Source organism: Neolamprologus brichardi, chromosome 2, assembly GCF_056152115.1.
Source record: "Neolamprologus brichardi isolate AB-2024 chromosome 2, ASM5615211v1, whole genome shotgun sequence".
Lineage (NCBI taxonomy): Eukaryota > Metazoa > Chordata > Actinopteri > Cichliformes > Cichlidae > Neolamprologus > Neolamprologus brichardi.
Genome location: NC_142105.1, coordinates 24,538,752 through 24,552,051, shown reverse-complemented (window position 1 = coordinate 24,552,051; position 13,300 = coordinate 24,538,752). Strand labels below are relative to the sequence as shown.

General features: G+C 41.7%; 1 protein-coding gene across 2 annotated transcripts in view; it reads right to left on the bottom strand.

Annotated features, from left to right (window-relative positions):
* The window catches only part of gabrb2a (gamma-aminobutyric acid type A receptor subunit beta2a), a 31,639-nt gene extending 19,924 nt beyond the window's left edge, over positions 1 to 11,715 (bottom strand). The window contains exons 1-3 of one of the 2 annotated variants that reach the window (XM_006781530.3): positions 11,511 to 11,715; positions 11,274 to 11,374; positions 10,759 to 10,826 (exon numbers count right to left, since the gene is read on the bottom strand). In XM_006781530.3, coding sequence (XP_006781593.1) covers positions 10,759 to 10,826; positions 11,274 to 11,374; positions 11,511 to 11,584 — 243 coding nt within the window. In that variant the 5' untranslated portion in view covers positions 11,585 to 11,715. The remainder of the gene's footprint in view (positions 1 to 10,758; positions 10,827 to 11,273; positions 11,375 to 11,510) is intronic. The other variant, XM_006781531.3, reaches the window with a different exon arrangement.
* Between the last annotated feature and the right edge of the window lie 1,585 nt (positions 11,716 to 13,300).

The window sequence follows — 13,300 nt, the reverse complement described above, 5'->3', positions numbered from 1 at the left end:
GTCAATCCCCATAGACTTCCACGTTAAAATGCCCACCTTTGCACCAGTGCAGTCCATCTGGTCACTACTAGATATTCTGCTGAGGCAGTATCCTTGCTTTTAAAGCCCCAGCTGCAACTCAAAAACACTCAGACTCGGATAATAGCGATAGAGTCTGTGTATGCACCTTGCTAACCAAGCAAGCAAGCGTTAGAGATGCTAATAATTTAGCTATGCAACTTTTCTCGAACTGCTGTGGTTCATGAACACAAATTGTCGGGTTCCTTCGTGTCAGTAAGTGTATATTTGTAAGTAATGTGCTTCAGCAGGACATACAAGTCATGCCATATACACACGAGCAATGGGAAGGCGTTGTCATGGCAACCGAGAAAGCAAACATTAACCAAATCATTTTTAGTGCCTAAACCAACGGCATATTTTTAACCCTATAAAGCCTTAACTATGAAATAATTGCCAGTAAATTCTAATTTTTGGGAATCGAAGTGTTTAATGAACCTTCTGAGATATTTTATATATATATATATATATATATATATATATATATATATGTGTGTGTGTGTGTGTGTGTGTGTTTTTGCTGCATCCAGCATTTTTTGTGTGCAATTTATGGTGTAATTTATTTATGTTGTTCTAGAGAGAAAATCACTCTGATCTCTCAAAAACAAATACATCAAATGTCATACATTTATCGTTACAGCGTTATTCAATAACATATTTAAAAATGACAGAAATTACATCTGAAAAGTCTGTAGCTCAAATTTGAGTCTCTGGCATTAACAGTGAATTAATCGGCTCCACAGCCACAAACCCCTCCACCCTCCGAATGAAGACTGTGGAAAATATTAACACAGTGATAATGGAATCAAATCAGGACATATGACAGTGGGCCGATGAAAAGTTGTGTTCATGATGGGAATTTTATATTGAGGTAAACAAAATGATGCCAAATTTGTGCCCAGAAACACAAATCATTAGATTAAAAGGTCATGATAAACTGCTGTGAGGAAGGTTTGTGTCCAAATATTCTTACTTCTGCCTCCAACAGCCAAGATGGCGACAAAAACGGTAGTCCATAAACCAAAAGATGATGTCACAGGTGTTCACTGGTGTGAACCGGGAGTGCCATAATCCTATTTTTGATTTTCTTGTTTGCAGTCCCAGCTCTCAACTTGAAATAACTCGAGTAACTAAAACCTAAAGATTTAAGAGTCACGAAGATATAACAGAAAGATAACCAGCAAATTCTGGTGATTACCTGGTGATATTAGTTTCAGTCCATTTCAGCATTATTACACTGAAAATGAAATGTCCTTTCTTAAAATGACACGATGCATTTAACTTCAGTTATAGTGATTATTCAATTTAACTTGTTCACACTGAGTTTTCTGGACTTTCAGCCTCCATACTTGTTTCAGTTATATTCTAAACAAGGAGCATTGCCACACTCAAAGGACTGCTACTTTTTGAGTTTAGGTGTAAGTTCAGGTAATGAATTAAGTAATAATCTGTATCTCTTCTGTATCGATGCTAATGCAAAGACTGTCTGTACTGTATTGATCCCTCTGCAGAGTTTCTTCATCTCAGAAAACCCAGTTTGGCTTCAACGCTCAGTTAATTTTTTTCATAAGAGTTTGTTCACTTTTCATGGAAGAAGACAGGGGCCACTGAAAAAATAAAAATGAAAAAAAAAAAAAAAAAAATTCTGACATTTTTCTGACAAAATTCAAACTTTGATTCCAGACTTTTGTTTTTAATTTTCAAATTTTACAATTCTAAAGTAAAGTCAGCTTTATTTTAATTCACAGATTAGAATAAAAAAATAAAAAATAATAAAAATAACAGGCTGTTACCAAAATCTGTCGCTACTCCCCGTATAAACAGTAAGCACTCAATAGTAGGCAACAAATAAAAATAAAAATCTGATTTTGGATTGTGAAGCGTCTCCTGTACTCGGATACTAAATGAGTCACATATTCACAGCGGACATTTTATCCAGTCATAGTAGGAAAAGTTCAGGTGTTACTAATAAGATAAAGATTTCTGACATGACAGCGTGACAGTGAGGCAGTTACACGTGTGCTTTTCTGACTGTGATCTCTCAGATTAGATGAGGAGTGGACACCAAACGATGTGAATGCTAAATTAGCTAAACCTGGATTTTAAAGATGCCTGTCCTCGTTTTAAAGTGTTGAGCTTGCATATTTGCAGGGCCTCTGTGTGTCTACGTTAGACGTTTTAACAGTATAGATATGCACAGAGAACACCTGGGCCTGCACGCTGCCTCCTGGCTGTGCTGTAAAATGGCAGCATAATTACGTCCTTGCAGATGGTGCTGTTTACCTTGACTTGGACATCACTTGAGCATAGAGAGAGACGCAAAGTACAGCTGCCTCACCTCTCTCTCTCTCAGTGCAGCCTGAGAACCAAATCTGCAACACAGAGTACTGCAAGGGAACAGTTTTGTAACAGACGAAGTGCTGGCTGAGTCATGCTGTACAGGTGCTGTGCAGTAAAATAAGCAGGACAACCATGTTATTTTTATGCAAAAAAACCCCCTCAAAAGCCTAAAAAAAATAACGAGATTATCTTTGAAAATCTGACAAATATGTTTCTGCGTCTTGTATATTAGCATTCAGTCACTAGGGCTGTGTAAAGAGAGAAAATCCTGATTGATATTTCTCCCATCCGCACCCAGAAAAAAGCTGCAGCTAGTCGGAGCATCCCATGCTTGAGCACTGGTCTCCAGAGCGACCTTCAATCTCCTTGTCACAAGCACTTCTCAGAAACTCCATTAACATCACACAGACAGCCCAGTAAGCATCAGTGAGGGAGACATCTTGTGGAGAGCACCAACATTTAAAAGAAAAGGCACGACAGCACCGAATACATAAACACAAAGAGCATACAAACGAGGCTCGGCTAACTTGAAAAAACATCAAGGCTGGGTGCACAGTGACAGTGTCTCGCTGCAGATATGTTTCTGGGCTAACAAACCCCCATTAAGAACCTGACAGAGTGACAAGGAGTACATTTGTGTTTCCCTGAGAAATCTGACAGACTATGGTTGTTACAAGTCCTCCATTACAACTACATCAGCTGTCACAAGCGACATAAGAGGGGGGCTGCACATAGATGGGCTTAACACAATATACTGCTGGGTTTGTAAATTTAGATTTGAGGGAAAAGTTGACTTTAAGCATTCACTTTTCGTAAACATATAAACTGCTTCCTCTGTTCTGTCTGTGCAAAGCAGTCACATTAGGTTTAGGAAGGGGTAAGGGTGATGGTATGTGCCTGAAACTTGAAACTGATGGATGTTTTTGTCTTTTCAGATTGAACTCATTTTTAGGTAACATTATTTTCCAAGTCTCCTTTTTCCCAGAGAATGGTTTGGTTTACTGAAATTGCTAATCAACAGTAAAGGATAATATTTATCATACATTTATTTAGGTAAAGGTGAAATTCCCTTGATAATCTTAAAAAAAAAATAAAAATAAAAAATACTTTTGCACTGACTACTTTGCTACCTTGATTGTAGTGAAAATTCACTAGATTTGATATAATACATATAACATAATAAACATAAGGAGTAAGAAACTGTAACTTTACTCTAAGAAAATTGTAAAAACAAAACAAATTTAAAAAATGATAAGGTACCGTGAACGCTGCTCAGTAATACAAATAAAATAAAGCCGTTCACTCTGATTGGGTGTGCTTGTGTTACCACGGTGATTTGCTGCAGTGTAGACTTAGTAGGAAACTAACGCTAAAATACGAGAAACCCCGTTGCCAGTATTTACTCTTAATCAACGGGATAATTTTTTACAGTGTGTGAAAAGACACGTCCACAGACAGTCACTTTCATGTTCTTTATTAATTTCTAATTAATAATTTATTAAGTCGCTGTCCTGCACTAATTCCCACCGTAAAACATAATTAAATGTGATGGATAGAATTTGTACTTGTTGTTAATAATGCTTTCTACACAGCACTCCCTTTTTTTGTCAAACATTTTCTGCGACAGACCAGTCAGCCTCTCTGTGGTCTATATCCACACAATGATAAATACATTACAATATTTATGAAAAAAACATTTTTACTTGTTCGTTGTCTTCATTAAAAGACTATTATTATTAATAATAATAATAATAATAATAATTTTACTAAAGATATTTTCACTGTGGTGAAATATACACATGAAATAAAAATAAATACTAAAAAAAAAAAAAAAAAACGGATCCATGGATGTTTGGTTTGTGCACCTTTCCCTCGTCTCTCTGCAGCTTTACAGCAGTGGACAGAAGTCCACCATATTGCTAATGCTCTCCTGTGCTTGGTCCTGCTGTCAGGCGCTCCAGCAAAACCAGGAAGAATCTGCTAATAACAAAATCTACTGTGTGTGAGGAGAAACTGGACATTTGGGGAATAACGAGCTTGTCTGCAGACGTCTCAGCATTTACAAGCAGAGGCACATACCCAGAACAACTGGTCAAGCTGAGCGTATTCATTTGTCGTTCTCTATCTTGGTTTCTGGTTAAGTACAGTCTTCAAATTAAATATTAGGGGTCAAGGGGGCTGTAAGTGCATTCTGAATGAGTTGCCAGCCATGCACGTCCTGAGGGAAGTGACAACATGGCCTTTATGACTCTCTTTCCAGTTGGTCATTTTTCAGCTACTTAGTTTCAGTGGAGAAAGTGCCTGACAGAATCATTAACAGAGTCATCAAAACACATTAAAGGCTTTTAATGGAGCTGGATAACTTACATCCCACTTTAGGAAGCTTAGATTTTTTCCCCTTTGCACTGGCCACAATGAAATTAGATTAAAACCAATTTAAAGTTTGTGCAACTTTATGCTGCGGGACTCTACAAGGGTAAGTTAATAATAAGAACATTCAGTACATTAGCAAAGCAGCGATTTCCTGTTATTATATAAGTCCCGTTGGAAGAAATCGTTTAAAAATTGGCATAATGTTTGCATTTCCATTTAAGTCACTAACTGCCTAGTGTTCAAAACATGCATACTTTTCCATATTTAACAATGTATGTTTTGCCAGATTTTACCTTTAGGTGTAGCATAAAGCTCATTAGTGTGCCTCTTTACAGTACCTTAGGTTTAACAGTTTAAGTGACCATGGACTAAACATTAAAGCAGAAGAGCCGGCATGCATGTAAGAAAGCTGTGGGATTAAGTGTTGTTCTTGCGCTGTTGTAATTATACTGCTTACTGTTATATTAATCTGTTACTGTGTGCGTCCACTCAGCATTACTAATGACAGTGTTCTGGATAACCTGGATTCTTCTCTTAATCTTTTTTTTTTTGGAAAGCTCAGCAGAGCAAAGGCAGAAAGAAGAATTGAAGCAGCAACACATGAAAAAAAGTCTTTCTTGTATTTAAATGGTAGAAAGGTGTGAATATATCTGAATGAAAATGTGCAAATTTAGGTAACTAGGTGGTTTTTTAAAAGCCATTCATCACGCAGAAGCTCGATCAGTTTTTAATCAGCTTAGATGATAAGCAGGGAGGGTTGTGGGTTCGAAGCTTCTGGTGATCTGGAGGTTTGGACCAGGCATGCTCTCCCTAGGTTAAGTGCTTGATCCTAAACTGACTCCAGGTGTGATGTGAACACCTGTCTGTGTCTCTGTGTTGATGGGATGGTGTTCAGAGTGTCCAGAGGCTTGGAACCAGCCACAACCAGGACTCCAGGTGTATAAGAAGTTAAGAAAATGGATGGAGAGAAATAGAAATTAAAAACAAAATGCTAAAACAAAGTCAAAACAACCTTCACCTGGAATATAAATGATAGAAAAACCTCAAAAAAGTCTCATCAACAAAAAAAGAGGCCTTTTTTCCCTTGACTTCATTGGATCCACCATATAAAAAAAGAAGAAGAAAAAGAGGAAAAAGAAATGGCTGGGTTGTCATAGCAACACTGAGTAAAAATAACACAAGCTTATTTTCCACAAGCTGAAAATAAAATGGAACAGGATCAGTTTGGACAAACAAGATCAAAATGGTTGCTAATTCACAGACACACAAGCGAAGCTGCATCACATGGACGTTCTGCACGGCCGTTCCCGTCCCTCTGGTCATCGGCCACCGTTATCTGACGGCCAGATCCCGTTACTCACGTAAAGAAACACAACCGGCACCAGTCGGGATAAAGATCTTAATAAAAAGCTACACTCACGCCCCACTAATTCCTCCATCCCAGAAGCCACCACAGCTGGTTTGTTTAAATCTTTTAATTCACAGCCAGCTAATTAACATTCAGAGAACAGTATTATAGTACAGGCAGTGCCTCTTAACAACCACAAACCTCAGGTATTTTACATGTAATTAACAACCGGGAAGGAGAAGAGGGAAAAAAAGAGGAGTGAAAATACTCATTTAACTTCCTCCGCATTCCTGCCTTGCAGTGCACAGCTATGCTCAACATATGGATCGCATACTGAAGGCATTATTATGCAGCGCTGATGCATTGCTGAGACAACAGACTCGACTTGTATTTAATCAGCTGCACCGGCTGTGTGCAGAACACTTTTTAATGCACCGTAACCAGGGTTTGGGTTCCTGGATCTGTGGTTTCAGCGAAAAAACAAACAGCATTATGCAAATCAAACTTCAGCTGCTAAGTGAGGGAGATGAGTGATGGAGAGGACAGACAGACAGACAGAGATAAACCGTGGAGTAGGGTTGGGGTTGGGGGTCTCGGCCATGATATCATATCTGTGCCATATTTTGAACTAACCCCAGTGAGTCAGCACAGCCCACCCAGCAAAGATGTGTGGTCACACCTCGGACTCGGAGGACACTTTCCTCTCAAAATAGCACATTTGTAATGTCATGCAGGCGAGGCTGCTACCACAGCGCTGACTGACCTGCACATTTTTATGGCCCCACAACATGGCTGACCTTTGAGCCTGAGCAGGCCAGTGCTGCAGACCATATATATATATATATATATATATATATATATATATATATATATATATATATATATATGTATGTATGTATACTACTTTGCAGCTGTGGCACAAACACAGGAAAAGGCACTGAAACAGCGAGAGGAGCAGCAAAACTACAATTCCCACAATCGCCATGGCCTTCATGTCAGAGCAAAAAATAAATAAATAAAATAAAATAAAAATGCCACAATGGCTTCAATCAGCCACCCCCCCCGTTCAAAATGCAGAGTTCATTCTCCACCAGAGGCGTTTTTAGCGTTAATTAGAGGAGCGAGCAGCTGTCTGCAACCCAGTGCTGCACACCACCATGAAAGCGGGCCTGCACACAAACAGCTGATTTCAAGATCACTTCGTACAGCCAGGGGTGCCACCGGGGGTGGGGGCATTGGCCACCCCCCAAAATTTGGTGCCCTCCCCTTCCTGTCCTATGTTGGTAATAATGTAATAAGGTTGCAGAAAAGCTGGTGCCAATCCCTGGACAGGTAACAGTTCACACTCTTACACGATCTAATACTGAGAATTATTAAAGTGATGCCTGGGACTCCCAATCAATCAATCAGTCAATCAATTAACACAGATTATTACCTTTTTTTTGGTATCTTTGTTGTCATATTTTTCAGGTAACCTATACTTGACAACAGCATAATAAAACTGGAAATTATGTTTTTGGTGTGCCACCCCAAATACTTTTAGTGGTCCCCATATGGCCACAAAACATTCTGGAGATGGCTCTGCATACAGCTGATTCCTCCATTTTCCTTCCCCTCCACAAACTGCATTCATTTGGAAACAGACATGACTTGGATGAAGTTGGATTTATCCCTAGAAAAGCTTCTTCAGAAATCATTCCCATCTGATTATATCTTTAGACTGTCAGTTTTGCTTTCAGAAAGTTAGTCTTTGCTCTGACTAGGGCAGCCTGCAGAGCATTTTTTGATCTTGAAGATGGTGAAGGTGGACAGCACCTTCAAAATCAGCTTAACATCTCTGCATTCTTCGTTTTAATTCTGATCACTTGCACAAATTACAAAAAATCAATTTTCTTCTAACTGCCAGCTTGGCACTACAGGCAGAAGAAAAAAAACACATGTCCATGACATTGTTTGATGCCTGTTTTCCCAGTGGCTATGTCTTCTGACACTGTTTAGACAAGACTGCATGATGCACATTTGCAGTCATCTAATTTGCTCTGTTTTTAACCCCATACCCTGCACCAAAGTCATAACAAACTTGTGGTTTGTAGCCAAACCTTGGACCACAAAGGTCCCATAGATTACTTTAAAATACAGCAGACCTCCAAAAGAGTGTGAGAAATTATGCACAAGCATGCAGAAAATTTCCATTTCATTAGGTGACTCTGCCACAAAAATCTTGGGTTTTGATACAAGTTTTAAGGTTGTATAATTTCAGTGGGGAAGCTGAAAATAACTGACAAGGAATACACACGTGTGCTAATACTGGATGTCAAAATGGAAAAAAGCGGCACTGCGTTTAGGAAGGACACTCCTGATCTTCTGTGCTGGCACAAAGGTCTGCAGCAACTTTACTTCAGCTCACACCATGTGTGCAGATATCATTAGAGGAGATGCCGAAACTGATCACAGTAACCTTCACATCCCTCCCACCCCGCTCCTCGCCGCCTTCATCACCAGTTTCATCCTCGCTTCTCTCTCTCCTTGTTGTTTTCCCTCTCAGCACTTTAATCTTAAAAGCAAGCTGCCCCTGATGAGGAAGATCAAAGCAGCCCTGCACCAAGCACAGGTCACCGACTCCATCCTCGTGATCATGGCGCACGGTGATATTATTGATTTCTCCGAGATCAATCTTGTCAACTGCTGTTATCCTCTACTGCACCAAAGAGAAGCCGGACGTGAAGATAGAAGGAGGAGGAGGAGGAGGAAATTCCAGCGTGTTATGTAAGTTGCAAGGAGGATTTTTCACAACGTAGCACAAGTCCACAAGAACTTAGACTTTTTTTTTTCCCTTTCTTTTTCTCTAAATTTGTCTGTCGTGTCAGAGGGACGCTTGTGCCGATTTGGCAGGGAGAGCTTTTCTGAGAAATGAGAGAGATGAATGCTCTCTCATAGCCACGGGGAGTTGCATGACGTCAGTCGCCATTCACTGTTTGCGCTCATTTTTGTGTTTTGTCACAGACACACACACACACACATGGATGTATGAAGCAGTGTTTTTTTCCAGATGAATGCCTGCATAGATGCCTAGTTCTTAAGTAAGATAACCCTTTGGAGCAAGGCAGAGGTGGATTACATGGCTGCTGAGCCCAGAGTCACATCCAGGGATCCAGTCAATGTGGTGGGAGGGAAGGATGGAGAAGGGAGAGAGGAAGGGAGTGAGAGGGAGGGAGAGAGACAAGGAGAGGCGGAAGCTGGTGAGGGGTTTCTATTTCAAATCTCCCCGGACCCCCAAGGCACTTCCGTTCTGGCAGCATCCTCCACCAAAATGAATCATTTCCATCAAAGGAGAAGCTCTGACCATTGAGTGCTTTTCCCCACCCAAAGCAAACTCACATCACTGTCGTATCTATCTGCTGAAAAAAAAAGAAAGAAAGCCCACTCTGTCCGCTTTCAAACGACCGTCAGACACAGCGGCTTTAACGGGCTGCCAAATCAAAATCTGACAAGCAAAATGAACTAGACGTCAGCTCAGAAAAAAGGAAAAGAAAAAAGAAAAAGCTTCTGCTAATGATAGAAAACACACCTCCTTCCATTCCTGGTGGCAAACTTGTTTTTCACGCTCTTATATAACACATCTATTATGTTGCCCTGCAGAGAGGCTGCTTTAGAAATCATCTTTTCTCACACTCTGAGTTCTTCAATATGGCCTTAATATTTTCATTACCCCCACCCCCCCACCCCTCCCCCTCCTCCCATGAGCAAAACCACTAATTTTACAATGGAGGCAGACAGTATTTGATGCCCTACAGCTGCAGTGAAGTAGCTTAAACTGCTTGGCAGTGTCATGTGTGCTGCAGTGGTCCGTCTGTCTGTCAGTCACACGGATCGATAGGTGGTGCTCTTGCATGGGCTGCTTAAATCCCCCCACCCATCTGCCCTATCTCCAAGTCGCAGAAGTTCTACATCTTTGTGCACCCCCGAACCAAAACACACACACACACACCCTCCTTCTTTTTTGTGTGTGTGATGGTGGGGGGGTTCTTTTCCACCGCCGTGTGATTATACATTTATTAATAACAAATTGCTGACGTCATCTGACAAATAGAGGGGAGATCGCTTGCGTAGAGGTTGATGATGAGATTGGCCGTTGAATTAAAAAGAGCGAAATTATGCGCATTTAGAGGAAAGGTGGAAAGGTAGGTCTCCTTCTTTTTTGCGTGTTTTGTGCGTGTGTATGAGAGAGAGGCAACAAAATTACAGCACCGAGGCTTGACAACGTGAAGCAGTGACACGCACCCAAACACACACACACACACACACACAGAAGCAGCTCTCTCCGTGCGCGCAGCCGGGGCTGTGCGTCCGAGTGCGCCAGTGAGTGTGTGTTTTGAATTCAAATGCAGCAACACACCAGAACTGCAAATGCGGAGACTGAGGAGAGGATGGCGATGATGTGTTTGGGGTAGTAGGAGGGGGGACGGAAGCCTTCACATTTTTTTTTATATCCCCCCCACCTCTAAATGTAATTAACGACCTGGCTCCATCACGTATACTGCCCCCATGATAAGTATAGCTCACTTCAGAGGACTAAGCGGCCGTGCCAGGTAAATTTGGCAACATGAAGCGGGCGGTAATGATAATAAAGATTCACCTACCATGTTGACTTCTGAGACCATGTCTATGCTGGCTATGTCTATATTCATCCCCACAGCCACCGGGGCACCTGTGAAGGAAGGAAGGGGGTGGTGAAAAAGGAGGCATTGACACGGGACATGAATTATTCTCACCATCATGTAAATTTTAACAAATTCGTGACGCCAGCGCAGGTTCCTCTCCGAACCCCGCACCTACAGAAGGCTTGTGCATCATCAGCCCGATGAAGAAGAAAAAAAACCCTACACGCTTGATACACAGATGAGCTTAAATGGTGTTAATTTCATTTATTTAGCGGCGTAATCAAACATTGATGAGCGGTATCGATCACGTTAAAAGCCCCCCATCATCATATGAAATATATGCACACCATCTCTCTTGGGCTAATTGGAAAGGCCTATTTGACTGTGAAGGGATAATTATGTAAATGAAAGCAGATTTTGCGATTCATTAAACATGTATCGCACGTCAGGAGGGCGTGAAAACATGACATTCCCGTTTTCAATTTGCTCGTTACCTCCGAAATCTGGCCTCAACCGAATGTCGTATCCTTTCATCAGCCTGTCCACTGTTTCTTTTACCAGAGGCATATTGCTCGGATCTTTGATATCCTTGACGCTGCGGAGAAAAGGGTGGTGTAATGCAAGAAAAGAACCACATATTAAAAAAATAGCGCATTAATGTCACGCGCCAGGCACGCGTTCACAGAGCTAAAATCGCATGCAAGACACACAGACGCAAAAAACGAGATTACCTTTGAGCCCACACAAAAGTCACTAGTAAAGAAAAAGTCAAAATCCCAAAGTGGTTTTTCCTGATCCTCCCCATCGCAACAGTTTTTGAGGCGCCTTCGGGATGCGAGTGAGAAGAGCGCACATCCAACTTACTCCAGACAGTGCAGAGGAGCCAATGAGGGGCGCATGCGTGCAGCCAGCCCAAGATCAAAGAGTGGAGACTGATGATGGTGGATGAGCAGTTTCCATTGCAGAGAAAAATATTAAAGGGACAAGTGAATGTGCGTAATGAAGAAACAAGCGTTTGTGGCAGGAATGAAAACACCGACAACCGCGTTCGTTTAGGCTGCTTTTATTCTTCGTGCTGATTACACGGCAGATGAGTTTGTCTATTTCCTGACAAGGTCGAAGAATGGGATAAACTGCAGGGTTTAAAATGGTCACATTAAGTTAAGAACAACTTTATTCCCTCTGTTTTCATCTTACCGGATATATTGAGTGGTGAAAAACAGAATCAATCCATCACATGTACACGAGTCTATCTTTACACAACTATCTTTTATGCATCGTACATACAAAAATAGGAAAAGAATACCACCATCACCCATGGGTATATATCGTACTCCTCCCTGCAGTGTTTCCAGAGGACCTGCTGTACTTCTGGAAATGCAAGGGGAGCACCAAAGCAGAAATGTGGGATGGAAAACACAAGCCCACAAGTCTTCTTCTTCTTCTTTTTCAGGTTTCAGTACATTTTTGAGCCTTCAAGGAGGGATGCAGCCTCCTCTAAATTGCCTTTGATGTTGTTGTAGTGGGAGCTGTGCTTCTGTAGAGGGCAGGCTTCTGAAAGTGTTGGTTCACTGTTGCATCACCACCAGTTAAAGCCATCATAGATTATATCATCCACATCTTTTTGATGTGTTTCTTGGTTTGTGTGTGGGCGTCATGGATACCGTGTGTGTGTGTGTGTCGTCAGCTTCGGTCCGGGGGTCTCAGAAGTTGTCATGTATGCCGCGGTGGGGTTTTAAAGTGGCCGAGGCCCGTGAAAGGGCGGCTCTTCAGCTACTGATCAGAACACAAGTGGGCAGTGGTCATAGCCTGTGAAATGAATAGATGTGCAGCGGGAGAATAAATGAGTTTCTGATTCATTTCCTCTGTCAGATGAGAGCACAGTGAATGCTGAGAGCTCGTTCGCTGAGGCAGAGGAGGGTGAGGTGAAGCCGGCTGGATGCTGAAGGTCTCTCAGGCTGCACATGCCCTTTTCCAGGTCTTCTCAGTCTAGCTCCATAACCCTGCAACACCAGAATACAGCAGAGTGGAGGGGGGGGGGGAGGGGGGGTGTGAGCAGAGTGTACAGAAGCCTCTCTGTTTCCACATTCAGAGATGCTCTCTCTGCAGTATACTGCACAGCCAAAACTGTTACCGTGCTCCCTGTCCTCTCCTTAAAAAAGAAAAAGAAAAAGAAAAAAGTAGCAGGCGAGAGACATGGCGAAAATATAAAGAGGGAGAGATGTGATGCAGCTGCTCTCATGCTCTCCATCTTGTCTCTCTCATTATTCTGCAGGACGTTATAAACAAAACAACCATAAAAATTCTCTGACAGGAACATGAGAAGCATGATGAGCAGATTTGCACTCCCCAGTGTTACATAACAGATCTCTCCCTCTCCTTGTCTCTCCCCCACCATCTCTCCCTCGGCCTCTCTCTGTCTTTTTGTACTGTACCTCTCTTTTTCCTTGGACATGGAGCTTTGCGCTCTATAAGTGGCTCACTTATGGGTGGGAAAGTGAAGAAGAGAAGCTTGTTCGTG